The 25,948-nt window shown below is 55.9% G+C and overlaps 2 protein-coding genes across 2 annotated transcripts; one reads left to right on the top strand and one right to left on the bottom strand.

Moving 5' to 3' along the window:
* The first annotated feature begins 7,093 nt into the window (after nt 1-7,093).
* Nucleotides 7,094-17,486, top strand: LOC105700777 (cytochrome P450 306a1). Its single transcript, XM_012426932.1, has 7 exons — nt 7,094-7,412; nt 15,110-15,255; nt 15,649-15,851; nt 15,938-16,232; nt 16,808-16,960; nt 17,031-17,205; nt 17,302-17,486. The coding sequence occupies exons 1-7, from the start codon at nt 7,094-7,096 to the stop codon at nt 17,484-17,486; spliced, it is 1,476 nt and encodes a 491-aa protein (XP_012282355.1).
* Nucleotides 17,487-21,282: 3,796 nt separating this feature from the next.
* LOC105700776 (cytochrome P450 18a1) lies at nt 21,283-23,521 on the bottom strand. Its single transcript, XM_012426931.1, has 5 exons — nt 23,149-23,521; nt 22,753-22,874; nt 22,225-22,654; nt 21,845-22,109; nt 21,283-21,712 (listed from the first exon to the last, which is right to left on the bottom strand). Exons 1-5 carry the CDS (start codon nt 23,519-23,521, stop codon nt 21,283-21,285), a joined length of 1,620 nt encoding a protein of 539 aa, XP_012282354.1.
* Between the last annotated feature and the right edge of the window lie 2,427 nt (nt 23,522-25,948).

Raw genomic sequence — 25,948 nt, 5'->3', positions numbered from 1 at the left:
TTATCAGAACGCGGCTCTCCTTGGACCGGTTACGCGCATCTCGCCCCCTCTCTCCGCCCCCGCCACCCACCCTGGAGGTGATCGGCCGGTTTCGAAATTTCCCCATCCGATCGTTCCCTGTAGAAAAACCGCCGACGCCTATTTGCATATGGGAATCCGGAACGAGATCGACTCGATCCAACCAGCCCGCCCGAAAAGTCCCGATCCAGGAATTCGACGGCTCCGACGAGGACCCTCCAAACGATTCCTGGAACCTCGCGTCCGGATGGCGGGCAGTATTTTAGAAGGAGTCCTCGCGAAAAAGTTCCGGACTCGGGATGGGCCTCGAGGGTCCTGCATGGCGGTCGCTGACTGGGGACCTCCACCTTCGGTGCAAGGAGGACGAGTCCTGGCATTGTGTGCAGGAGACGTAGAAACCTAACCTGCAGGCGGGGTCCTCCACCCGAAGGTCCCTGAACCTTCGACCTTCCCCCTCCTCGGCGACTCGTCGCCCTGCAGCCGAAGGAAGCGACCTTTAAGGACTCGCCGTTCGAGTCCGGTGTTCTAATATCGCCCAACCGGTGGCTTCCTAAAATAGAACGAGCAGAGAGTCGTTCCAGATAGGGAACACGAGCCGAGAGGTGACCGAGTGAAATCGGCGCCCTTTGCGTCCTTCCTCGGTCCTGTGGATGGTTTCTCCTGGCGGAACTGGGAGAGTATGGGTGTGGGCAAAGATCGGCCGATTTCATATTGAAGTAAAAAGAATAAAAATCCATGCTGGGAACCCAGTTTCTGTAGTCAAATAGAGACATGGACCAGCAAATGCGACCGGTATCCTTCGTGGAGTCTTTACGAGGAAGGACCTCTCCCAGTGGCCGACGCAGAAGCAAGGAAACGTCATCGGGGAATTTCGGTGACAAGGGAGCGGGCTAAAAATCCTCTCCTGGAGGAACCACCCCGGGGACCCGGTTCCCGTTGCCGGGTCAGGTCGCGTAGCAGCGGTCTCGCGACACAAAGGATAGGAGGACCTTCTGGGCGAGGAGTCGGCGGAGGGAAGAGTCCCGGCCTGTGCTCGGGACTCCTGCGAGATCAGCGGCCCCGGCCCCCGAGGGTTCATTATTCTCTCTCGCCAGTTCGCGACAAAAACGGCGCTCCTCCCCGGCCGTGTAAACGCGCCTCGGGGCCCGGGGGCGGCGGTTGGAAAAATGCGTTTCATCGAACCCGGAGTAGTCGTCCTTAGATTTTAAGAAAAATAATTTCATTACCCCGCGGCTCGGTCGCCTGCCCGGATCTAGAGGGCGAGACGTGGAACGGGAAGAGAAGGCGGAGGAGGAGGAACTCCGGACGGAGAAGGCGCCGCAGAAGAGCGGGAAAAGTGCTGGAAGGAGCGGAAGGAAAGGCAGAGGGACCGGGAAATGCCTGGAGGGGCGAGAAGCGGAAGGAGAACAAGGAGGACCGACCGGCAAAGATGCGAGGAGGAAGGAGGGATGAAGACCGAAAAAACGATCGGAAATACGCGAAGAACCGGGGAGGGAGGGATGAAGAGTCGACGAAGAAGACAGGGAAGGACCGAGAAACGCGAGGAAACCGCGAAGAATCTAGAAGGGAGGAGGGATGAAGAGCGCGGAAGGACCGAGGAAGAGTCGACAAAGGAGACCGGGAAGGATCGAGAAGCGCCGAGAAGAGTCCAGAAGCGTCGCGAAGGGGGAGGATGAGAGATCGGAGAAAAGGAAGAGCTTAATCGGGGGGAAGGAAAAGAGAGCGGCAGGACCTCCGCTCGCGCGAAGAGGAGCGGTGGAGGAACCTGAGGTCGAGGCTTCCCACAAAGGCGAGTCGACTCGGGAAAAGAGACCTTGGAGACGGGCTACCCCTTGGTCGATGATCGCCACGCGGCTCTCCGGGGTTGGTACCCCAGGTGCATTATCGCCGGGCCGCGGTGCATTCCCCCCGCGTTCAACGTACGGGACGACGTCTCGCGTCCGCACCCGAGAATCCGGCTTTACGCGTCGAGGAGGGGGAGGCGACGGAGGAGGCCGTAAATAACGGCTTCGCGGAGGGAATGCCTGGGAAGCTGCGGGGAGCCATCCCGCCGCCATTGGGACTCGCGTGCAATTCGCGTGCGCCACCCTCGTCCGGCCGGGTGAGGGCGTCGCACAGGGCGCGGCGCGGCGACGCGGCGAGGACGGAACACCGAGCGGAACCGCACTCGAAACCTAATTAGCGCTTCCTAATGCCACCTTAACCTCGACTCAGTCATTCAAGGGGAGCGTTCGCCTGATCTCCGCAGGGACTTAGCGGAAATTCGTTGCAGGGATTAATTAAATCAGGATCATGTTAAATTTGTCACTCAAAAGAAAATCAGGCTGAAGAGGCTCGTGCGTCGCGTCTACCGCGGTGTCGACCGATTTTCGTTCGGCCAGGGGGACGCGGCCGAGGCGGCCCTTGCCTAGGTCTAGACTTCCCGGGTGACCGACTTATCTCCGCAGGGGAGCGGTCTCGGGCAGAGAAATCGGAAGGAACCTCGCTCGCCTCTCCACCTGTGCGTCTCTCGGTGGGTCCTCGCGCGCTGCGCCTCCGGGCCCCGGGATCTTGTAACGGCCTCGGGGAATAAAGGAGGGCATTTTTTCCCCCCTCGAAGCCGGCCGATCCGCGAAGAATTTCGAAAGGTCCGAGGATATCCTTTCTTTTCCTTTCTTTCTCCCTCTCCCTTCCCCCTGAGCGGGACGATGACCGGGTTTAGGCGAGGTGATCAGCCGCATTAGAGACGTCGAACTCTGCCGGGCGTTCCTCTCGCGCCTCCGCCGGCCTCGCGCCCCCCTCTGGCTCCGTCTCTCTCCCTCGCCTCTCCGTGGCATACCGACCTCTCTCTCCACTGGCTCCAACCCTGCGTCCAAGAGTCCCGGGGGGACCGGGACCCACGGGAAAGACGAGATCGCCGTAAATGCAGATTTAACGTCGCGAATGACCTTTACCGGTCGTTGCACGTATCACCTGATCGTCGCCCGGTGCGACTGCACCCATGCGAGATGCGCCCGTCTCCAGGGTGACGTCACCGGTCGTCTTCGAACCCACCTTCGATTCCTAGTCCCATGGGCCACCCTAAACCCCGTCCAGGGGGCCGCGAACTACCTGGGGGAACACCCGGAAGCGTCGCCGCGAAATTCGGAGCGACGCGCTCCTGCGACCTCCTCGTGGCCTCGTGTGATGCAACCTGGCGGGCGCACGAGAGCCTCTTTCTACCTCCAGTTTACCTTCGCACCCGCTCGAGTGCAACGACTGCAGTCTGCAGTAATCGGCGGCCCTGCAGCTGCAACTAAGGATATCAGCCGTGGGCCTTTTCGGCCGACAATCCGAGCCACCGGGGGGAGAGACGGGAGATACCGGGCGTTCCCTCTTCCTCGGGTTTCGGAAAGAAGAGCCGATTAGTCGGCTGTACGTCGACTCCGAGAAGAAGCCTTGTCATTTAGGTCGAAAGGCCTCGGACAATTGCAGGTAAGTGCATGCAGGTGATCGTGCATTTAGGCCACTTCCTTGTAGATGCTGCCTCCTCGTCCTGAACACGCATCGCTGATGAGCGATGATCTCGATTCCACTAATCGCCGATGATGCCCCGGCCATCTGCTGGGAACTGCGACGCCTGGGTCGTCGATCGCATTCCGATCAAGAATGGATCGAGGATCGCTGATGGCATCGAGGCGAGTGCTGGATCGTGCGGCCTGCATTCTTGGATTTAACAAGGAGAGAGTAAATGCCGGAGATGGTCGGCTTGGGATGATGGGGACCAAGTGGACCTGGTGGAATCGTCCTAGGATGAGAAATTTAGATCCCGTGGCTTGGGTCCTACTCATTTCCCAGGGTCCTTTTAGGACCTCGATCGTTCCAGCATGTCCTTTCGCTTTCCTTTCCCGACTTTCTCGCTCGTTTCCTCGGATTTTGCGTTCCCACCACTCGGAGGCGGGATCGCATCGCGATAAGTGAATACATTCTGTTAAAACCGTGCCGATTACTGGGATGTCGTCCCCGTAATGGCCCTCCTTCCAGGATAATTCCAGAGAGGAGCACAGGGAGGAATGCGAAGGTGAGATGATCGTCAGGCAGGAAGAGGACGAAGGTGAACGAGAGACAGAAGTTGCCAGAAGAGAGAAGGGAAGATTAAACTGCAGACGAAGAGGAGAAATAAAAGCCGAGCGCCACGTCCTTTTGGAATCGGAATCGAGAGGAGTTCACTGCCATCGGCACCTTTGCCGCCCGGTTGCCGTGGCTTTGCTCCGCCAGCCTTACATAGGCCCTGTCGACGGTACCGAGGAAGTGGGGAAGATAAATCTGGCAGAGCACATATCCGGAGGAGCCGATGTCTCCAGAAATGTCAACGAAACTCCCGGCGAACCGATTCCCTCGAGTCAATGTAAAAAATCCCGAGGGCCATCGTTCATCTCGGTCTCTCGGAGCGTTTACCCAAAATCCGTCCCCAGGGCCGATGACGAAGATTAAGGGGGGCTTACATCCCGAGAAAAGAGCACGAAGTTGCGGAAGTGTTGGAAAGAGAAAAAGCTCCTTTCCCCCGAGGTACACGCTGTTCGAAAGCATCCGAAGATCGAGACTCGTGCACTTTCTGGCAGCCTTAACAGGACCGGCGATTCCCTTCCCTGAAAAATTACCAACTCGAATTTTCAAGAAGACACGGTTAATAATCCCTGCACCTCCGAGAACCCGGGTAAACCTCCACTTCCTAGAGGCGTAGCTCGCGATGGTGCCCTGGAGGCCCTCGGGGGAGAAACGGGCCCGGGGGCCCGTCCTCGAGATCTTGCAAATTCGTTCCCGATCCTCGATGAAAACGGCGCTTAACGTCGCCGCGGAGTGTTTTATCGAGGAAAAGACGATTTGCGGCCGCGCCGAGGCGAGTGCCCTCGTCTAAGGTCTTCCGAAAGAACGTTCACGTAGGAGTTCAGTGGCTCCGGCTGCGACCCGGTTGCCTCCGTCTTCTGCCCCCTCGAAAGTGGCTACCGGCGGTCGGTCGTTTCCCAATCGCGTCCTCGAACGGTCGCGGCCGGGTCTTTGGCTTCGCAAACGTAACCTGAAAAAGGCAGCTCGGCGCAGCGCACGAAGCCGCTCGGGAGTGATTTCGCATCGGGCTCCTCCGCTCGCTGAATACAAACGCTTTTAAACCGAGAGGGGCGAGAGGGCCGTTTAATTTATTAGCGACCGCTCGAAAGTCCGCGGTTTTCGTCGCTCCGTTTCCCGCCGGCCGTTTCTCTGATCCCGGGGCCCAAAGGGGGGGCCCGGATCGCTTTCGTCGATCCGGGGCCCGCCGGTTACTTTCCTCGCTCCTGCGAGCACTCGCATCCCCAGCCCTGGCCCGAGCCTGAGACGCTGGTTATCAATAATTGGGCCCGAAAGGCCCGTGAGATGTAAGCGTTGATGGGCCCAAATGAGATCTGCAAGGAATTTCGGCCCTACTGAAGGAGAAGGGACCTAACCTCTCGAAGATCCTGCGATTAGGGAGAGCTCTTAGTAATGACGATAATGGGTCCTAATGAGATTGACGAGAAATATCTCTCCTAACTTGAGATGAGGAAGGTAACCTCCTCGAGAATCCGCGATTAACCCCTTAACGCACAGATTTTTTTAAAAAAATCGGCAAAAAAAAATCAATTTTTTTGATGTAAAAAAAAACACTAGAACATTGTCTTGGCAAACAAATAAAATTCTCGATTATATTTCAGGGTGAAAAATTATAGTAGCATAAGATACAACGCCGCTTGAATTATCTCGAGCGCGCAAGTTAAGGGGTTAAGGAGGAAGGGCCCTTCGGCACGTGACCAGTGGCGCCTCCAAAGTGTGGGCCCTCTCGCAGGGGCTCAGCCTTCAGGGATAAGGAAGGGCCCGATCGCGAGTGGGCCCGGGATAAGCGAGGGCACTGCATTAACGGCGACACGGCATGGGGCCCCGTAAGGGCGGCAGGTCGTTGGCCCCATCGGGGCCCGACCCTCACGCGTGCGTGCGTGCGTGGACGTATTCCTGAGGCGCCATTAATGCCGCGACTCTAAACGAGAAGAGTCACTCTTACTTTCGTCACTCGTTACTCCTGGAAGTGCACACTCCGCGTGTATACGTCGTTGTGGAGAGGCTAAGGCCGCATTTCTCGAAAACTGGCCTGACGGTTTTCCTTTAAACGTTTCTTTTTAGTGGAAGGACTATAGCGAGCCCTCGGAATTTTGGGCCTTATGGGGGAGAGGAAGGGCACTTCGCGAGGAAGATACAAGCGATAGGATGGTAGACGAGAGGAGTGGTCGGAGAAATCCCGACCTATGGTAAGCAGGGGTTCAGCCTTGACTTTGAGTCTCCCAGGGGCCCCATAGTCACGTCATGGGGCGAGCCTGGGCCCTGATCGGGACCGATCGGGCCCGATCGGACGGGATAAACATCGACGGCGACACAAAACAGGGAGATTTGGTATTCAAACGAACGCGGTCGGCGTTTAGCTTACCTTGGAAATCGAGAGGTGGTTTTCAGGCCCAGTTGTCTCCACTTCGTCGGTCGGGATAGTTTGCTGGTCTGCTTGCACAGTGCCAAGAACCTTGTAGGGTCTTTGCGGAAGGAAGAAGTAATCATTTTAAGATCTATCTTCTCGTGCGGTGTCCAGGTTTGAAATTCGCGCGGGTTTTGGTTCCCCGGGGCCCGCTCGCGGCGCTGACGTCGCCGGGCCCAGTGAGGCCCGCGCCGCGTCTCTCCGCCGGTGTTTCCCGAGACGCACGTCCAGAACGCTTCATCTTGAGATACATTCGCCGCGACGCCGCTATATTTTTCAGAACCCAAGAGGAACGATTCATTTCCGTTGTCCGAGTGGTCGGTCGGGCCGAAATTCGCGGAAAACCGGACCTCGAAAGCGCAGCCACGCCATTCTGGGCCCGCCACGTGGTCGACCACGTGACCGGTGCATCGCCTAGAGCTTCCAGAACCCGCCACAGCGGCGCTGAACTCACTCTTGGCACGTTACCCCAAAAAGGGTGCGTTTGTTCGCATTAAAAATGCAGAAGCGTAGGAGCAATGAGCTTTATCGACGAATATAGATTTATAGAGCGGGAAATAACGATTATCCTTTCTAGGAAAGACCATGGTATTCGCGTATTTGGCCCTGGGACTGGCCATCTTGGTTTTGTTCTTCCTGAACCGCTACAAGAGAACGCTGCACTTGCCTCCGGGACCATGGGGACTTCCGGTCTTGGGGTACTTACCCTGGATAGACCCGAAAGCCCCCCATGAATCGTTAACTGCCCTCTCCAGGAAATATGGCCCTATCTGCGGCCTGAAAATGGGATCCGTTTACACCGTTCTCCTGGCCGAACCTCGACTGATAAGACAGGTGCTCGCAAAAGATGCCTTCTCGGGGAGGGCCCCACTCTATCTCACTCATGGCATCATGCAGGGGTACGGTAAGTAGACATTGTTGAAAATCAACCCCTGGCGACCTCTTTTACCCGGTATCTTCTGGGCCAGAAATTTCTTTTCAACGGAAGTGGCCTTCCCATTTTGATAAGAACCTAGAACAATGTCGCGAGGTGTAGATTCGGTGGTTGGGTTAAATTAGGAGTCATTTTATCGAGGAGCTTGCAGTTCTGCGGACCGGCCCGTTAAGGTGTCGCCGGTTCGCCGGTAATTCAGCCCGGCAGCAGTCAGGCCCAAAAGTGTTCCAGCACCGGTTTCGAAAGCTTCGGGCCCGGTGTTTACGAGGCGCCAGAATCAGCCGGTGTCAATGGCCCCGTGATTTCTCCATTCATTTCCTTCGGCTTATCGGCGCCGGCACCTATAAATATCGACCGTAAGCTTATCGGCAGGTGAAAACCGGGGATTCTTTTGTGAAATCCAAATCCCACCTCGCGGGGGCCCAGGAGCCGCGCATAAGGCCCTTTTCGGACTCTCCACTCGGGGGACGTACTTCCCGGGACTTTCTATCCGGCCAGCTTTTCATTCTTCTCCTAAAATTCGACGGAAACACAATGAATCCCGTGCGACCTCGGAATTACCTCTAAAATGACTTTAAGAAATTCTGACAATTTTCAGAAAAATTAGTTCCTGCCAGAATCCGCGTCTAAGGTGGGAAAGGGGTGGAAGGGGTTCATTTGCGCCTTTGTCGGGTGTCTATTGAGGTTTCATAATTTCCTTTCCTTCCGTGGGCGGTCGATCGAGAATTCCGAAGACGTCGGCGCGTCGCAGCGCGCGATGCGTCGCGTGGCGCTCTTCGAGTGCCACTGAGTTCCTTTCTAGTTTGGCCTGTAGTGCATGCATCCCCCTCCACGTATCCTCCTGAACATCCTCCTCTTCCCCCACCATCGCCCCCACCCGCTGCTCCATTCACTGCTCCGGAAAGAGAAGGAGGGGTAATGCCACGCCTTCCGCGAAGAAGGACTTGTACGGGATCGACCGTGGGGCACCACATCGGGATGACTAACAACCTCGAAGTGCAATCAGGAGCCAAGATGAGAGATAACGAGAGGATAAGAGCTAACGGATAAGGCGCCGAGACGCTCATATTTGCCCAGAGGCGGTAGAAGAAAACCCTTAAAAAAGGAAAAGAGAAAAAGAAAACACCCTCATTAACTGTAATTATTTTCCAAAGGTGTGGGGAGGATAACCGAGGATTAAGGATCGCCGGTTAGAGTCGGACGGCCGACTATATCCGGGGGAGAGGGGAGAAAGAAACTTTTCGAGGTTTCCAGGAATCGAGCGCACCTAATTGCTAGTGGTAATGGTCCGCGTGCGGTCCGGCCGCGACGCGGCGAGAAAACCGGCGCTCTTGGCGGTCCGATGGACGTTGAACTTGAGCCGTAAATCAGCGGTTTATCCCCCGCAAGCGCCAACCTCCAGATAATCGAGAAATCGCGGTGTTCCGAAGTCACTCCTCGGGCCTAAGTGGGCCCGAGGCCTTCGACGCCACCGGAGGCCGAGGACGGAATCGGGGAGGAGCGCGGCCGTAGGCACGTGCTTCTCGCTCCTAACGTCTCTATTTCTCTAATGGCTCGGTGATAAAGCGGTGATAAAGCGGATGATTTACGAGCGGTGGTGGCCGCTCCCTCCTGGGGTACCTCCTCCTGGTGGAGGAGGCCGCAGGCGCGTGCCTCGCCGCGGAGCCCGTGATTACACCGGCACGTTATGAGGCCTTTATGGTCGCGGCTTATTTATTATGCAGTCGGTAAACTGGTTGCCGCCGCGCCGCGGATAATGTCGCCCGCGCGTAACGACATTTAATTTATTATAGAGCGCAATGCGATAACGCGGGACGATCGCGTCGCTCGAGGATTGCATTATGCAATTCGGTAGCGCGGCGTCGCGGGCGGGACCAAGATGCCGAAGGGTGGCTGCGGCCGCCATTTTGGAGAACCTCTTCCGCCCGATGTGTAACGGGATTTTAGTTATTACAGAGCGCAAACGCTCGAGAATTGCATTACGCAATTCGGCGGCGCGGCGTCGCCGGCGGGACCAAGATGCCGAAGGGTGGCTGCGGCCGCCATTTTGGAGAACCTCTTCCGGCCGGTGCGTAACGCAATTTTAGTTATTACAGAGTGCAATCGCTCGAGGATTGCATTACGCAATTCGGTAGCGAGGCGTCGTGGGCGGGACCAAGATACCGGAGGGTGGTTGCGGCCGCCATTTTGGAGAACCTCTTCCGGCCGGCGCGTAACGCAATTTTAGTTATTACAGAGCGCAATCGCTCGAGGATTGCATTATGCAATTCGGTAGAGCGGCGTCACGGACGGGACCAAGATGCCGGAGGGTGGTTGCGGTCGCCATTTTGGAGAACCTCTTCCGGTCGGCGCGTAACGGAATTTTAGTTATTACAGAGCGCAATCGCTCGAGGATTGCATTATGCAATTCGGTAGAGCGGCGTCACGGACGGGACCAAGACGCCGGAGGGTGGGTGCGGCCGCCATTTTGGAGAACCTCTTCCGCCCGACCAGGGAAGTGGGTCGAGCCGGAAGGTGTCCAATATCCGAGGAGATTCGAGACGCTTCTTTGGGCCATGGGCCCCTCGGGCGGAAACGACATTCCGCCGAGTCTTTCGAGGCGCAAAGTGGCGAAAGTTCTGGCGGATTCCCCGACCCCCGTCTGCTTCGAGGGGGCCGAAGAAGAGCGAATTAACGAAGGCAGCCCTACGAGGCGCACTCGCCTCTCCGCATTCTTGGGCCCGGGCCAACCATGGACCGCCATAAAGGATAACCAACGGAGGATGATGGATCGAGGGTGGGAAGGCCCGCCAGGGGCCTTTTCCTAGAAGGGGTCGGAAGGACGTGGGGCTTGCTCGGAAACGACCCACGTGGCGGGCCCACCACTATTAATACACGCTCTTCTGGGAATCCAACCGAAAGCGAGAGTAACATTGAACCTGAACGACGCCAGGCGCCGGTTTCACCTTCCGCCTACTATAGCGGCCCGCGAACTCCGTTTGAGGTTAGGGGTACTTGGAATGGCTGATCAGACAAAAGGTCTACCAAATCCAGGACGAAGAAGCACAATGGGATAGAATATCGGCTAATTTACCCAAAACCTGGAAAAAATGCACCTTGGCGGAGAAGGTGCCTGGTTCACCTCGAAACTTGCGGAACCTACGGTGAAGGTGCACCCTAAATCCTTGGGTGTCCTTAATCCGCCGTATTCACGGTGGAACATATTAGGATGTATCAGGTGGATAGTGCCAATTAATGGAAGGTGGGCCCACTTGATTTCGACTGCACCGTCGAAATGAAGAAATGGACGGGAATTCCAGGAGAAATATCGCAGGTGATGGAGACATCCGGGCAACGCCTTTGGGAAAAAGGCACTTGGTGTCGTCGCTCGAGCTCGGAGCGCGTATATCCGTTCGATTACGTCGTCGTAAACGGTTGCGCAAGGGATTCGCGGGTTCGAGGCCGGTCGTGTGCATACTAGCGTACCGCTGCGCCGCACTATAATGGACCGGACTGGAAGAGCACCTGCGCGTTACCGCAGGGAGACCCTGAGGAATCGCGTTACGTAGTTACGGGCCGTTACGAGGCGCAGTCGTACCGGACCCGTGCTAACCGTAAATCTGGGAAGAAAGCGAACGATTGGGGGTCCATGAGTACCGGAAGACCCATTTGTAACGCTAGAGCCTAAAAAGCGACCTAAGGACGAGAGTTCTTCCCAGGATGCGAAAAATCCTCGCGTACACCTCGGGGGAGTAAAAATGTCAAGGGTACCAAATTAACCAACAGAATTTAAAAAGCAACCCAAGGAAAATCCTTCCCAGGATGCGACAAATCCTCGCGTACACCTCGGGGGAGTAAAAATGTCAAGGGTACCAAATTAACCAAGAGAATTTAAAAAGCGACCCAACGAGGGTCCTTCCTAGGAAGCGAAGAGCTCCCAGGACCAAACTTAGATGTAATGAACCTGGGAGGATTGAAAATCCCGAAGGTAGGAACTTTCAGAGCACCGGAACCCAAAATGCGACCCGACATGGATCCTTTTTAGGGTTCTCGGAAGACAAGGTCTCATAAGCAAGAGATTTTCTGGGGCACCAGAGCCCAGAAAGAGATTTAACGAGGGTCCTTTTCAGGAAGCGAAGATCTCCTAGGACTCCAAGGGCACGGAAATCGAGGATTCCCGAGGGTAGAAATTTTCCCCGGGGACCGGGCTTTCCGTCAGATGCTTCCTTCTCTTTTTGCCCATTTCTTTCCGCTGGGTCTCCGCATAGGAATTAGCCAATCCATCAGCCGGTCGATTAGGTCGCTGCAGCGTTCGCAGCGTATCCGAGATGGACGACCGAGTGAATCGGCGAGGCTGCCTCGGTAGGATCTCGCCGAGAGAGAGAGAGAAAAAGGAGAGGGAAGAGACTGGCGGCGAAGTCGATTAGTCAGTTAGTCAGTCAGGCAGGTAGTGGTGTTAGCCGAGGGACTCTCACTTTTATCGGGTCTCCTTGAAGGAAGTCCCGGAGAACATCGATGGCTCTGCTCCGCATCCGTGGGGAGAGTTACAGTTAGTCCAGCAAGGACGGGCCGACGGCCTCTCGTCCACGCGACGCTATGCGTCGTCGCTCTTTGCCAAGCACCGATAAAAATTCGTTAGATTACGATTAACCGCCAATAATCGAGCGGGTTCCCAAACGAGTCGAGTTGAACCAGGAAGGCGTTATCCGGGACTTGAAATAGCCCATAAACGGACTAGATCGCCGAAAAAGAGACCAAGCCGACCAGGAAGACGTTCTCAGGGACCTCGACTCGGCGTCGTCTCAAGCTTTCCGGAGCGACTCGAATCCACTTTCGAAAGACCTCGGAGGATGGTACGAGGGATCGGCTAACTGGAAATCTACCGGTCCAGGGTGCCCTTGCACTCGATACCCTGGAAACTGCCGCTTCTCTCCTGCCGATCTCCTTCGCCCTTTCGCTTTCTCCGGACCCAGGAGGGGTTTACCGACCTGGTGGAAACTTACGCCGAGTAACGAGTCTCGACGGATTTCGGTCCATCGTGGAAATTCACCGAACTCGGAGGCGAGAACGCTCTCCGGAGGGTTAGTCCGGCTTTGGCGAGCCGTTGGACGAAGCTTGGGAAGGAATGCGTTTGGGCCAGGACTATGGCGATAAATCGGGCCCCGGAGCCTCCTTTAATCCCCGCCGAAGGAGCCTCGGGCCGGTCTTTTATTTTCAGAGATCCTTGCCCGATCCTTGCCGAGAGGTGCCTTCGACCTCGGAGGCGGTTTCCCGGGGGATAGAGCGATTCGATTTAGAGGGGAATCCGAAAGCAGGCGAATTCCTCGAGGTCTGGTCAATGGCCATCGGAGGGCTCCGTCCCGCGCATGCGCGGGCAGGAATGCACCTCGAGGCTCTTCGGGGCTCTTTTCGGCGATAAATCGAAGACTCGTGCCCGATCCGCCGGTCAAACAGGTGGACCTGCCCCAGGGGACGATCGGCCCCTGCGGAATCCGCCGCGGGTGCACGCGTGTGTGCGTCGCCGGTTAATCCGCGCGCGAAGTGCATCGCGCGTCCTTGGACTCCCCGGCGGGGCCGTCAATTTCCTAACCTCTCTTCCCCCTTTGGCTCGTGCGACCAGTTCCTTCGAGTTTATTTCTGGCGGTTCGCGAATTGGGGAACGTCGCCGGCCGCCGTGACGTCACGCGGCCCGCGGCCGTCCTCTCGCGGCTCGCGACCGCCGCCATTTTCTGGGGGGTGCCTCGCGCGCGGATTATGCAACGCTCGGGAAGGCCAAGACCTCTCGAGTTTCCGGCATTTCCAGCCGCGCGAACCTCCCAGCCGAGGGATAAATTAACCGCCAGGATCTAATCCCACTAGCCGGGAGACCTTTCGGCTGACGAAAAGGGACGCCGGTTGCGCAACGCGCCGCCATCTTGGAAGGCGTCGCTGGGACGGGCCAAGGATCCGCGAAGACGCGGACGGAGCCTACAATTTTCGTTCCTTCGGGAGCGTACAGATGATCCAGACGCGTGAATATCAAGAATTCTGGTCCAGGTTCTTTTTAAGGACCCTGAAATTGCAGATTGCATGCTGGGATAACCGTTGTCGCGGGTTTTGGCTCGTTTTTGTGTTCGAGGAAGATCCAAGATGGCCGCCGCTCGGCGCGTCCCTGTGCGTAGCGAGCTTCGGATGGGCATGGTTATTTTTCACACCTTTTGGCGTAGACTCAGGGGATTGGCGGGGAATGGAAAGGTAGACCTCCTGGGACTTCCGTTCCCGGTCCAGGTGGTCGTAGATGGGACTATTTAAATACGACACTGACCTACCGGTCTCTCGTTAGGACCGGCCAGGAATCTCAAGTGGCCGCTTCGAGAGGGGCGGATCGATCGGAACGGTGTCGTCGTGGACCCGTTCGCGTGTAACGACGACATCGGTATTCCTCTCGCGTGACTCCTCGTAAACCTCGATAATCTCGGCGAGCGCGCAATCATCAAGATTCTGCGGATCGCCTCTCGTCCGCGAGCTGTCGTCATTTACGGGTGTGCGCGAAAATAAGGACGAAAGCCCGACCTGCGACTCCGAGGGCGACCTCGCTTGCGGATATCTCTTAGGATCACGCTAATTCGGATTTTCCGAAGAGCAGTCCATTTAATACATATATTTATATTTCGCTATTTCGTTATTTCCTCATATCGCATTTCGCGAAACGCAAAGGGGCCCAGGGGGCGCCGTTTAACGGGGAAGAAAATTGGCTTTTTAGGGATCTGTAAACTCGGCGGCGTATGGACGTTTAAATTCCTTACGATTGTCGCTTTATGTAAGTCGTAAATCGGGCGCGCTTCTTTAGCCCGAGCTAATTCAAGTTAATTTAAGGTAATCGATCGACGCGCAGCCTTGTCGTAGATTATGCCGTTCCGTCCTCGCATAAAGATGCAGGCAAAAAAGAGCGATCCCGACTGGGCTGGACTCGACTAACGAGTATAATATGCGGTTTTGGGGGAGAGGAGCACCTTCTTTACCGAGTCGCCGAGTGTGCATAGGTGTCGCTAAATACCAACGACCTCTTGCACGCGCGGCAATGGAGCCTGGCCGACGGCGCCGCCATCTTGGCAAACTCCTCGGCGCGTCTTCCAATTCGGTAGAACCTTTCCGCACTCGGATATGATTTTAACGACCCTAAGACCAAAACCCACCACCGTTGCTCCCGAATCATCGAATGGACCTCGAGTCTCGAGGTCCATTCGATGATCGGCCGGGAGAAAATTGAACTTTGGAAATGATCTCAGCCTCGACCCCCGAGTCATTTCCATTCTTTGTTCGGCCTTGGTGCCCGGACTCGGCTCTCGTACTCGTCCCCCTTTTGTGTCGATGACGGACACCACTCGGGATCCTCCAATCGATTTCAGGAGCCTTATCGAGTTCACTTCGCCGTCCTCGTGGTCGTAATCCGTCTTCCTCCGCAGGTGTACACCCACCTGGGTGCGGACAGTTTATCGTTTATTCATTCGCGGATTATCCTTCGAGGAGTTCAGTGGCTGCACCTACTTACGGCATGACGTTAATCGTTCCACCTCCCCGCGTTGGCACCTTTTTCCGCGGGTCGGAGGAAAACCGGCGGAATTCCTTCAGAGCCGGCTCGCGTTCTTTATCCCCTTATCTGCCGGCCATTATCTCTTCGGTTGGCGACTCTCCGATTTATTCTCCAGGTCTGATATGCGCCGAGGGCAAACTCTGGAGGGAGCAGCGCAGATTCGTCACGAGCTGCCTGAAGAACTTTGGAATGGTCAAGCTGGGACCCAAACGCGACAAGATGGAGGAGAAAATCCTGGAGGCTGTCTCAGAAGCCATCGTGGTACCATCCATAATTCCATCAACGATCCAGTTCTTTCCTATAATCCAGATAGACTACAATCATCGCCTCGCGGTTGATTAACATCGGCTACATATCTGTGTGGCTGTCACGTGATGGTCCACATTTAAGTAACATTTTAAGAAAAATATTCTGCTCTTGGGTGTATGCGTACGTTGGCAGCACCTTAGACTTATATCGCTGTCATTCAATGACGATATGCAGATTAGATGACACAATGTGGCTTTAATGAGTGCGATATGACGCATAGCTATGAGGATCACCGTGGCTCACGTGAAGTGCGATGTGAAGCCGATACGAAGTCGACACGAGGTTAATAAGTCTATCTTGAGTCCAGGATTCGGGGTCTCAGAGGAAGGCTCATTTTATTTGCAGAAACTCAGGGAGAGGTCAGGTGACACCGGTGTGGATCCCTTCTGCACCCTGCACCACTGCGTCGGGAACCTGATGAACAAGTTGGTCTTCGGCAAAGTCTACGACGAGGAGGACGGTGTGTGGAGGTGGCTGCAACATCTTCAAGAAGAGGGCGTCAAGCACATCGGGGTGTCTGGACCGCTGAACTTCCTGCCGTTCCTCAGGTAAACCACTCCTTCCACCCTCGCCAGGGTGGATATTGGTCCTTCGGGGTGTTATCCGAACAGGAAGTATGTGTCTCGTTGGCCAGGTTCCTCCCATACTTCGGAAGGACCATGGAGTCCCTGGTGGATGGCAAGCTGAAGACCCACGAGATCTACAAGCGGATGATCCAGGAACACCAGAAGAACCCAATCGAGGAGGACAACTTCCTTGCGGCCTTCGCTCGAGAGATGCAAGCTAGACACGAAATCGGGGATCCTGGATCCTTCACCGAACCACAGTACCTTCATCTCCTGGCTGACCTCTTCGGGGCGGGGACGGACACCAGCTTGACGACCATAAGATGGATCCTGCTCTTCGTTGCCGCGTATCCTCAGGAACAGGTGATCATCGCCTTGACCCTCCAAGACCGACTGGGAAGCCTAACTTCTGAATTGATCCTGCAACCCTCTTCTGTCTTCCTCGGAAACATCCTTCAGCGAGGCCGCCGAGGAGCTATGACGCTGGTTATTTTCCCTGGGAAATTTTCCATCGCCTAGACTCAAACGCCAGGACGGAAAACTCCATCCAGTGTCTCCCTTTCCTGTCTACCTAGATACAACCGCTGGAATCGTTTATCCTCGAGAACGAGGATTAACATTTCCATGCTTGACCGGGAGAAATACCGTGCCGGGTATCGATCTCTCTTGTCTGCATCGGGCGTAAAAACGCGCGGTTAATGCGCTTTGAAAAGAAGATCATGTCGTAAGACTTGGCACTGCAAGTGAGACAAGGCGAAGTGAACGTGATGAATGCGTCGGAGGTGGTGGTACCGCAATGTTTTCCTCCTGGTAGAGTTTTCCTCGCCTCGATACTGCGTCCTCGGACTCTCGTGACATTAAACAAAAGCCGGAGGAAAAACCTCGTTTCCTTCCCGCGAGGGACATCGTCCTGGGCACTGATCGCCGGTTTCTTTCAGGATAAGGTCCAGGAGGAGATGGACTCGGTCCTTTCTGGGAAGGATCTAACTCTGGAGGACAGATCGCAGTTGCCACGTCTGGAGGCCACCATAGCGGAAGCTCAGCGACTGAGGAGCGTGGTTCCCCTGGGAATCCCTCATGGCACCATAGAGGTGGGACGTGGAACCCTCTAGGATAAGGCGACCCCGAAAGTGCCTTCTAAAACGCGTTACTCTTGTCCAGGACACCAAGATCGACGAGTACGACATACCAAAAGGCACCATGGTGGTCCCTTTGCAATGGGCCATCCACATGGACCCCAGAATCTGGCCCGACCCCGTGGAATTCAGACCTCAGCGGTTCCTAGCCGAGGATGGAAGTCTCTCCAAGCCGGAGGCCTTTCTGCCATTCCAGAGCGGTGGGTGTCCCACATAAAAAATTGTCATTTTGCAAATATGGTGCGCGGTAAGGTGTCGGGTGTACCTAATTAGGTAAAAGAAACGTCTGCTTTCAGGGAAACGTATGTGCGTGGGTGACGAGCTGGCCAGGATGTTGCTGTTCCTCTTCGCAGGAAAGATCCTTCAGAGCTTCAAGGTGCGATTAGCACCTGGATCGACTATCGACCTGGAAGGCGAGGGTGGTATCACTTTGGTCCCCAAGCCTCATCGACTGGTCTTCGCCCCACGTCCATCAGCCTAGTTCTTCCATTCCACTATTTCTCCATTAGTTACTTCATTATAAAAAAAAAGAAAAGAAAAAAAAAACATAACTATGCATCGCCTAAACCGAAATCCTCGGAGCTGATCACTCGCGCAACCGCGGTTCTTGCTTGCCTATTTTTATCCAACAATGACGCGGTGTGTATGTCGCGCTCTGTCGGGTTTGTCATTGAGCGAGATTCGAGAGAAATTAACGGACGTGCTCGTTGGCATCGGAAAACGGATAAGGGATTAAAAACGAGAGCTAAGCGCTTCTGGATGGCCCGTAGTGTAACTTTGGAAGGCAAGGTGGGTGCGAAGTGTCGGCAATAAAGGGATCGCTCTCGACCGAGAAAGGTGTCAAAAGAGCGAGGAGAGAAGCTGGATTTCCTGTGTCGTAAAACGACGTAAAAATCCGGCTGGCCAGCTTGGTACCGGATTCATGAAATCATTCGACTCATACGTGTTGCACAATGCTTGCAAAGCAGCGGCCTTGGTTCTGCCGCCACACCGTTCACCTACTGCCGAAATTGACAGCGCTCCACCTAGCAGTCGGGCGGATTCGATAAAAGAAAAAGGAGGAAAAATGACAAAAAACCGAAGGCCGGTAAAAACGCCCGTTGCAGAGGGAACCCGTCGAACGACTATGCGAGAATAATCCTCTCCTCCCCTTGATCCCCGCCTTTTATGCGAGTCTCCATTCCCTCGACGCATCGCGCAAAAAAGTCCTGGAACTCCTAGCGAGGAACTCATTCCAAGGACACGACCTTCCCGTCGGCTTCTTTTCTTTTTTGGGGCGAACTTCGCGCCTCCTATCCCAAGGAGAAGAATGTCGAATGGGAAGGCGGATCCGCCGAAGACGTCAATCAAAGGACCCTCCGAAGACCGCGGACCAGAATTAAGGTACCTCCCAGGCGTTCAAATCACCACCCGTTTCTAGAAAAAGAGGCCCAGACCAGACTAGGACGTTTAAAAAGGGATAAACACATCTCACTGTCCTTCATTTTTCTACCTCTCTCTCGGGGAATTCGACGCCGCCCGTGCGTTCGGATTTTCCAAGATGGCGGCGCCGCGAGGTGGAGCGCTGGCTCCTGGAACGTTCCTTGTAGACTGGAATAATCAGGGTTACCTAAGTGTACGAGGTCGCTTTATCGGCTTCTTTCGGGGTGCCTGCCACTTCGGCGAGCTCGTTTCTCATCGGGCCCGCCGTTATCGGCAGGAAAGACGCTTAAATCAAATACGTTCGCACCCGGACCGAGCAAACGTTACGTAAGGCCTCCGCGTGTGGTTTGGGGCCACCTGGCTTTCGTGTCGTTAACCTTACGGAGCCGCGTGAGATCGCCGATATTTCGTTAGAAACCGCGCGAGTTTCTCTTATGTAAGTGGGTAATGCGAGCCGCGTTGTGCACCAGCGCAGCGATGTGTACGAGGACGAGGGTCATCCAACGGAAGCGCGCCCTTGGTTTGGGTCGACGGACAAAAATGCCGTCCAGACCTCCTAAAGGACTTAAAAGGACCCATTTCTCCTCCCGCATTCCAATTTCTCCCCAAGAAACCCTCTCGACCCCCGTTTTCCTTCGGAATCCTGCTTTAACGCGCCGCCTCGGGGAGATCCTCCATTCGTTTTGCAATTTTCGCGCGACAGGAGATTCGGCCGGTCTTGGCCAGACATCAATGGGGAAAAGTGTCCTATCGAACGAGTCGCGATTGGCCACACTCGAAGAGAAAGCTAGGCCCGCTTCTTTCGCGGGCCTCGAGCGATTCTCGAGGAAGAAACCGGTAGGGGACGCCTCGAGGCCGACCCGAAGGCCCGCCGCCATTTTCTTCGACCACCTCGCGGACGCGTCGGAAGTTCGACTTGCACTTCCGCCTCTTCCACCAAATGCCAAGGATCCCTCGAATCCTTGAAAATGGATCGTACCGAACGTGGATTAAATTCCAAACTAATTAAGTACTTAAGATGTCCCGAACTCGAATTGCGACCAGAGCTCGTTTTAGTCTACTCGGTTCGATGCCTATTGGTGGATTTTTCTATACCTTGGAAAGGACGGTAGGGTAGGCACTGACACATGACTCGGTTGACTTTGAAAATATCGCTTTTATTACACACGTCTCGTAGAAAAATATTAAATAACGCTACTAACTATGGCTCGCGGATAGGCGAGCGATCGAGGATGAACACAGCGCGGGGTGGCGCCTCGCGGCGCTTATCGAAAGGGCGACCGACTTCGCGTCGATATAAATTCGATGACCAATGGCCAGGGAGGACGACGACGAGGGCGACGTCGCTAGACCGACGTGCCCAATCGGCGTCGTCATCCTCCCGCCATGTCTGATTCTCTCCCACTGAAATATAAATACATGACAGCGCACCCGGTGGACAGCCCCAACCTGTGCGTCCCAAATCGAGTCACCCTCTGTACCGAGTCGACTCGGAATAACTAGGATGGGGGAAATAAAAGTCTCCCTCAGGGGGTCCACTGTTCGAGTTGGGAAGAAAAGACGGGCTAAGGGGGGTTAACGTTGATTTGGGGCACAGGTGGAGGCGCACCGCGAAATGCCTGGCCGACAGCGCGCCTTCTACCGGACCTGGGCCCGACGACTTCGCGCGCTGCTGAAGGGGCCTTAGTCCTCCGCGAGTGGGGAGTCGCGGTGATATCGGACCACCGATCGCCTTCTTCGAGGATCTTCGGCGATCCCCCTTCCGGTAGGCGCACAATTGCGCAATGCAAGTGCATCGAACGTGTACAGAGCGATCGGAGATTGTCGCCGCCTGGTCGGACCATTTGGGCCACCGAGGAGCAGAGTCTTGGGCCCGGTCTTTATCTCGCAGAAAGTGTGAACATGATTACATGCGAGACCAAGACCAAGACCAAGACCGATTTTGTGCGGCACCGATTGGGTCCACGATCCTCTGCAGATTTCCAGGGATGGACTCGATTCGAGAGGATCTCGAAGTCCATTGGTCCCCTTGAAATCCCGCAGAGATTTGCGATTCCCCTTTCTCCGTGAAAAAGGAGCAGACTCGACGGCGGAGATCCTGATCGTCCTGTACCCCACAATTGTGAACACATTGTATTTGGCCAGAGTGCTGTCCAACCGCAGAGTGGAGGAGCTTAAGGCGGACCATGGGCCGCGGCTGGTCGGCGATTGACTTAGCGAGCGAATAAATAGATGCGAGTTAAAACGTAGTGATAAATAAATATGGCGGCGGGATGGACGAGCGGGATCGACCCGGGGCTCCTTTTGTACTCTGCCTCGCGGCTGGAGGGTCAAGTGGGAAAGAAGTCTTTAGGTGCGCCGAGCGTTCGCCAGGCTCGAGATTTGGTCGCGGTCGACGGTCCCGTCGAACTATCTCTTCCTCCACGTCATCCCAGGTCCAGTATCCCAGCATCCGTAATCTCCGCCTAAGCTAAAAATCTAGATCCATGACGCGGTTCGACCTGGCTGTCGATACCGCGGTTCGATCCACCCTGGGATCATCGTCTGGGAACCTGGACCTGGCTCCTTCTAAATCTCCCCTCTATCAATCTTATATACACCTAGATCACGCATCTTGGACGCGGACGGACGCTTCGGGTTCGCCGCGTCTCGTCGCGCTCTCCAACGGAATGGCACTGAATCCTTTCGCCAGGAGTCTGCGAGAGTGGAACCGATCTTGCCCATCGTGGCCGGGATCCGTCCCAAGGCTCACCTCTCGACGAGACCGCTTCGAACCGATTAGGAACAAGAATACCGTGCTCCGAGCCAGGATGGACCCTCGAGAGCCAAGGGGACCATTCGTGGCTGGTCCCGGCTCAATGGCTGCCGACGTTCCTGAGGGGGCCGCTGCTCTCTGGGCAGGGGTCCAGCAGATCGTGGCCAGGCTCCAGGTTGCGCGGAAGCAGGCACACCTTGAACGGGTCAGGCGTGACCGTCACACCTGCGTTCCCACGCAGACTGGGCAGTTCTGCGCCTTCTGGAGACCGCAAGTCGAAGGTGTGAACCAGCGAGCTGAAGAAGAGGAACAGTTCCATGCGCGCCAGGACGTCCCCCAGACACATGCGCCTCCCAACCCCGAAGGGCATGAAGTACTCCGGCTTGCAGACCTTCCCCTCGGCGGAGAGGAACCGAGCTGGACGAAACTCCTCGGGTTCCGTCCAGAGCTCGGGGTCCATGTGGACGGCGTGCAGAAGAGGCACCACCTGCGACCCTGCCGGTATCGTGAATCCGTTCAACGTCACGTCGCTGAAATCAAAGGAGACCAAGGATAAAGATGGACATTCTCTGGAGGAACATCGAAGATCCAGAGTTTTTTTGGAAGGTATTGATGGATCTTTCAACATTTCTCGGGGTTCGGTGATGGTAGGGTGGACTTACCGTGTGGTCGCGTGGGTGGTTCCCAGAGGGACGATGCTGGATCGTCGCAGGACCTCCAGGATCGTCGCCTCGGTGACCGGGAGGAATGGCAGGTCTTCTAATGCCGGCATCCTCGATCGTCCTACCACCTGGTCCAGCTCTTCCTGGACGGCCTTCGCAGCTTCCGGATGGTGCAACATCAAGATCACCGCCCACTCCAAGGTAGTCTTTACGGTCTCCATTCCCGCGGAAAAGAGGTCACCCAGGATCTGTTGCATCTGTCGGTCTGGTGGACAAAATAGGATTTCCATCAGATCAGGATTTCAGAGCGTTTACGGGAACTTGGATTAGAAGGTGTCTCAAGACCAAAGTGGTCCTTATCGATACGATGAGATGCTTACCGTGATTTTTTCCCTGGAAGAGGAGAGCCTCGCGACCTTCGGCCTTGGCTTTCTGGATCTCCAGGAGATACGCGTCCACCAGGTCGCGGATGTTGCTCTCGTCGAAGGTCGCGCGGTGCTGGTCGACCGTTTCTTGAAAGAAGTCCGCCATTTCCGCGCGGTTTTCCGAGATCTTGTTCCTGACACGCTGCAGGCAGGGGAGGTACCTCATCGCCGGGATGAAGTTTACAGCCACGATGCTGCCGAACAGCTTGAAGCCTTCTTCGATGAGGTCCATGAAACGCTTGAACCTGGTGTCCCCGTGGTGGAACCTGACGCCCATGATGATGGAGCAGATGACGTTGCTGATGGACATGCCCAAAGACGGAGACACGTCGGTTGGAGCCCCTCGACGCAGTGACAGACCTCGAAGGAACGTCTCTACTTCTCTCTAAAACAAGAAGATCGGATTTTGAACAACCCGGTTGCAAAAAAAAATCGCAACAAAAAATAACCACCCAAGCCGGGATCGAAGAAATCTGGACGTACCATGATTCTGGACTCCATGATCTTCTTCCCAGCGCCCATGTACGTCATCCCGAAGCTTCGGAGTTTATCATGAAGGAACCTCCTCTGGTCCTTCCACATGGCACCCTCGGTGTTGATGATACCTGGAAACGATACGACCACCCTCAATTTCGATCCTCGTGAAAAAAAGCGCTCATCTCCCGGCGCGACCATCACTCGAATCGTCACTTAACGTTAAGCGCGAGATAACAATTTCCGAGACCCGAGTTATCACTGGGGAACGATCTCTCGTACTCTTTGATTTCGTTCCAAGTAGTGGACGTCGTCTTTGGTCCCCGATTCGGAAGAGGTGACTTTTCGAAGGGCATTCAGAGAACTCGAGAAAGGGCCAAAGTCGGTCCCCGAAGTCGGACTCACCATAGCCACCGAGGATGTTGATGAACTCGGTGTGGGGCCTGCCGGAGAACTCCTCCCTGCGGAAGGTGTCCCTGATGGTGCGATAGTCGCTGAGGACGACGATCAGCTGAGTGCCCAACCTTGCGCTGAACATGGAGCCGTACCTCTTGGCGAGCTCCCCGAACTGCAGGTGCACGTCGCCCTTGAGGAACGGCAGATACCCGAAGACGGGGATACCCCAAGGGCCAGGGGGCAGGGACCTGAGGCACCGGATCCACTGCGCGCACCTGACGGCGACGAGGACCGCCAGGAACACAAGAAGGGTGTAGAGAACATCGAGCCTGGACCCACCCATGGCCCTCCACATCCACTGGACAGCGTGTTCGACGAGCATCCCGTCGTCCGGAAGTGCCCTAAGGGGCCCGTCGCGGGATAGTCAATCCTGGGCCCTAGGGCTCCGCGCGTTGCAGCTCCCGAAAGCTCCCGCCCTGTCTCGTCTCGGCGACTGCGCGAAGTGCGATACCCCGAGCTCGACTCGGCGTTTATCGTGCCGATAAACCCCAGCAACCGGGGCCGAGTTATCGGCCACGAGTTGGGAGGAGGCGGTCGCGTGGAAGCCCTTCGGCGGGGCTCGGGCCCGGGTGCACTGCCACGTGGGGCTCGCTTCTCAGTCGATGCTCCAGGTCGGGGATCCGGGGACTGTCATCGGCCGCTGTTCCCTCCGACCGACTCTCGGCACTCGCAATCGTACTCTGCGACGACCGCGCTCGAGGTGTCGGACGGCGTGTCTTTGGCGAGAGCTGGGGCCCGGCGTTCACCACCGAATCGACGGTGCGAACCACGAGAGGAATGAGTGTGTACTAACATACACCTTCTTGTCCTTGCTGTCTTATATAGTGACTCATCAGCCGCAGGCCGCGGCCGTGGGACGGGCGGTGGGGGCCCGCGGCCCGCCGGTGGGGGCAGAGTATGGGTCATACGTCGGGGTGGTGGGTGAGGCCGGGGTGCGAGGGCGGGCCCTGGCCCGCGGGCCACGCGGTCGCCGCCACTCGCTGTCACACACTCGACCGCCGGCACCGGCGCCGAGCTGGCCCGGCCGGCGGTGGGGGCCCGCTCCACGCCGGGCCCGGAACCCCCTGGTGGGGACGCGGGTCGCTGGCCCGGGGTGAGCAGCACCCGCGCCGCCGCCGCCAGACGCCTCTCGGCCGCCGGACGGGACGGACGCGCCCGAGGGCTCGGCCCGCTGCAGGGTCGTGGGGTAGGTCGCGACCCTGGACCCACACGAGTGGGACCGGCCACGAGTATCTCTCCGTTCCTATCGAAAATTCATGGATGAAAGGGACGTATCCTTGAACCTCCACCATTAGAAAGGTAGAAAAGGGCAGGTCGCGCACCTGCACCTGTGAAAGCTTCTTTTTAGGCGGGGTGTCCAGGTGGCGGCCGGGAAGACGAGGGTTGGGGCAGGTCAAGCGCCGATCGAATCCGTCTTTCTCTCTCTCTCTCTCTCTTTCTCCCTCCTCTCGCTCACGGTATCCGAGGTCGATGACACCTTTCCTCTTTCGGAGTATTTCCCGGGACGTCGTTTCCCTTTCCCCGAACCCTCGATCGGGATGCTTCGAGCATAATGGAAAAGATGGGCGCGATATCCGTTAAAGTGGGCTCGGACGATTTCGAGCCTCCTGCTTGTATGAAAATATTTGAAATCCTGAGAAAACTCCTGGAAATCGGGTGTTCGACTCGGGGTGGAAATGACATCGGTCTAGATTTCTTTTTCTCGATTTTCTGCGGAATTAAATCCTCTCCGGGGCTCTTAATCGACGCAAAAAGCCGGCAGAAACGAGGGTGAGCGTTTCGCAACGTCGTTTACCGTCCAACGGAGGGGGGAATTTCGTTTTGTGGGAACGATTATCCGCTCTTAAGTAACGACTCGGCGGGGATCATCCGGCGAGGCCTCTCCGTGGAATTACCGTGCGGTACTGCAATTACGATGCATCTGGCAACAGCGTGCCGGTCCAGCGGCACCTGACCTATCCTAATAAGGACATGTCAATTGCAGCCGACCGGTACTCCCAAATAATCCTGCACTCCGATTCGGACTCGGTTCTCCGGTATTAACTGGAACCTCGTTTCGAAAATGCATCCGCCACGAGTTGGGCATCCTTGGCGTTCTAAAAGATGCATTTTCTTCCAGGAAAAAAATTACAGTTTCCATCCCATACCTAAGACAATTCTATGCCCCGACTTCCTCCCCTTTCCGCGCATCCCCGATGAGCAAGAAGGGTGAATCACTTGGGAACCACGCCGGCGATCCGGGGGCAAAATGTACAAGCAAACAGCCGCGCATATTAAGGATGCAAAAGGGATCGCGAACGGAAATGATGCATTACTTCCTCCTTAAATCATCCCCTTCCTCCGATGGGGGTGAGTCACCCGGGAACCCTTCAAATCGTTCCGATGCAACCTCCAGGACAGCTTTCGACATCTCCACTTGGGAACCTGTTCCCTTCCGAGTCAAGGCTCCTGGGGAATGGAACCATCTAGAAGGTACCAACCCTTTACCTACTAACCCAGAATGCGAGGGAAATGGGCCTGATTAATTAAATATTAATTTAGAAAACGGAACCAACCACAACACATCAACCCTTCCCGTCCTAACCCGGAGGAGTCGAGTGATTCTAACCATTCATATTAATTTTGAAAACGGAACCATTAAGGTGAAGTGAAACACGTCGAGGAACTTGATCGACGTCGATAAAGAAGATTTTTCTAAATGCCTACGTTGCCGATGTTCGTTTTTATATCGACAGCTGGGTCGAATTAT

The sequence above is a fragment of the Orussus abietinus genome, unplaced genomic scaffold (genome assembly GCF_000612105.2).
Source record: "Orussus abietinus isolate OABI.00-Male unplaced genomic scaffold, Oabi_2.0 scaffold54, whole genome shotgun sequence".
Taxonomy (NCBI): Eukaryota; Metazoa; Arthropoda; class Insecta; order Hymenoptera; family Orussidae; genus Orussus; species Orussus abietinus.
This window is presented reverse-complemented; position numbering and strand designations above follow the sequence as displayed.

Bases quoted from the DNA above. Each gene is read 5' to 3' on its own strand.
- LOC105700777 (XM_012426932.1), top strand. From the start codon at position 7,094: ATGGTATTCGCGTATTTGGCCCTGGGACTGGCCATCTTGGTTTTGTTC. The intron at 7,413-15,109 runs GTAAGTAGACAT...TTTATTCTCCAG, and splicing joins TGGCATCATGCAGGGGTACG to GTCTGATATGCGCCGAGGGC. The intron at 15,256-15,648 runs GTACCATCCATA...TTTTATTTGCAG, and splicing joins CTGTCTCAGAAGCCATCGTG to AAACTCAGGGAGAGGTCAGG.
- LOC105700776 (XM_012426931.1), bottom strand. From the start codon at position 23,521: ATGCTCGTCGAACACGCTGTCCAGTGGATGTGGAGGGCCATGGGTGGG. The intron at 22,875-23,148 runs GTGAGTCCGACT...TATCGTTTCCAG, and splicing joins CAACATCCTCGGTGGCTATG to GTATCATCAACACCGAGGGT. The intron at 21,713-21,844 runs GTAAGTCCACCC...CTTTGATTTCAG, and splicing joins ACCACCCACGCGACCACACG to CGACGTGACGTTGAACGGAT.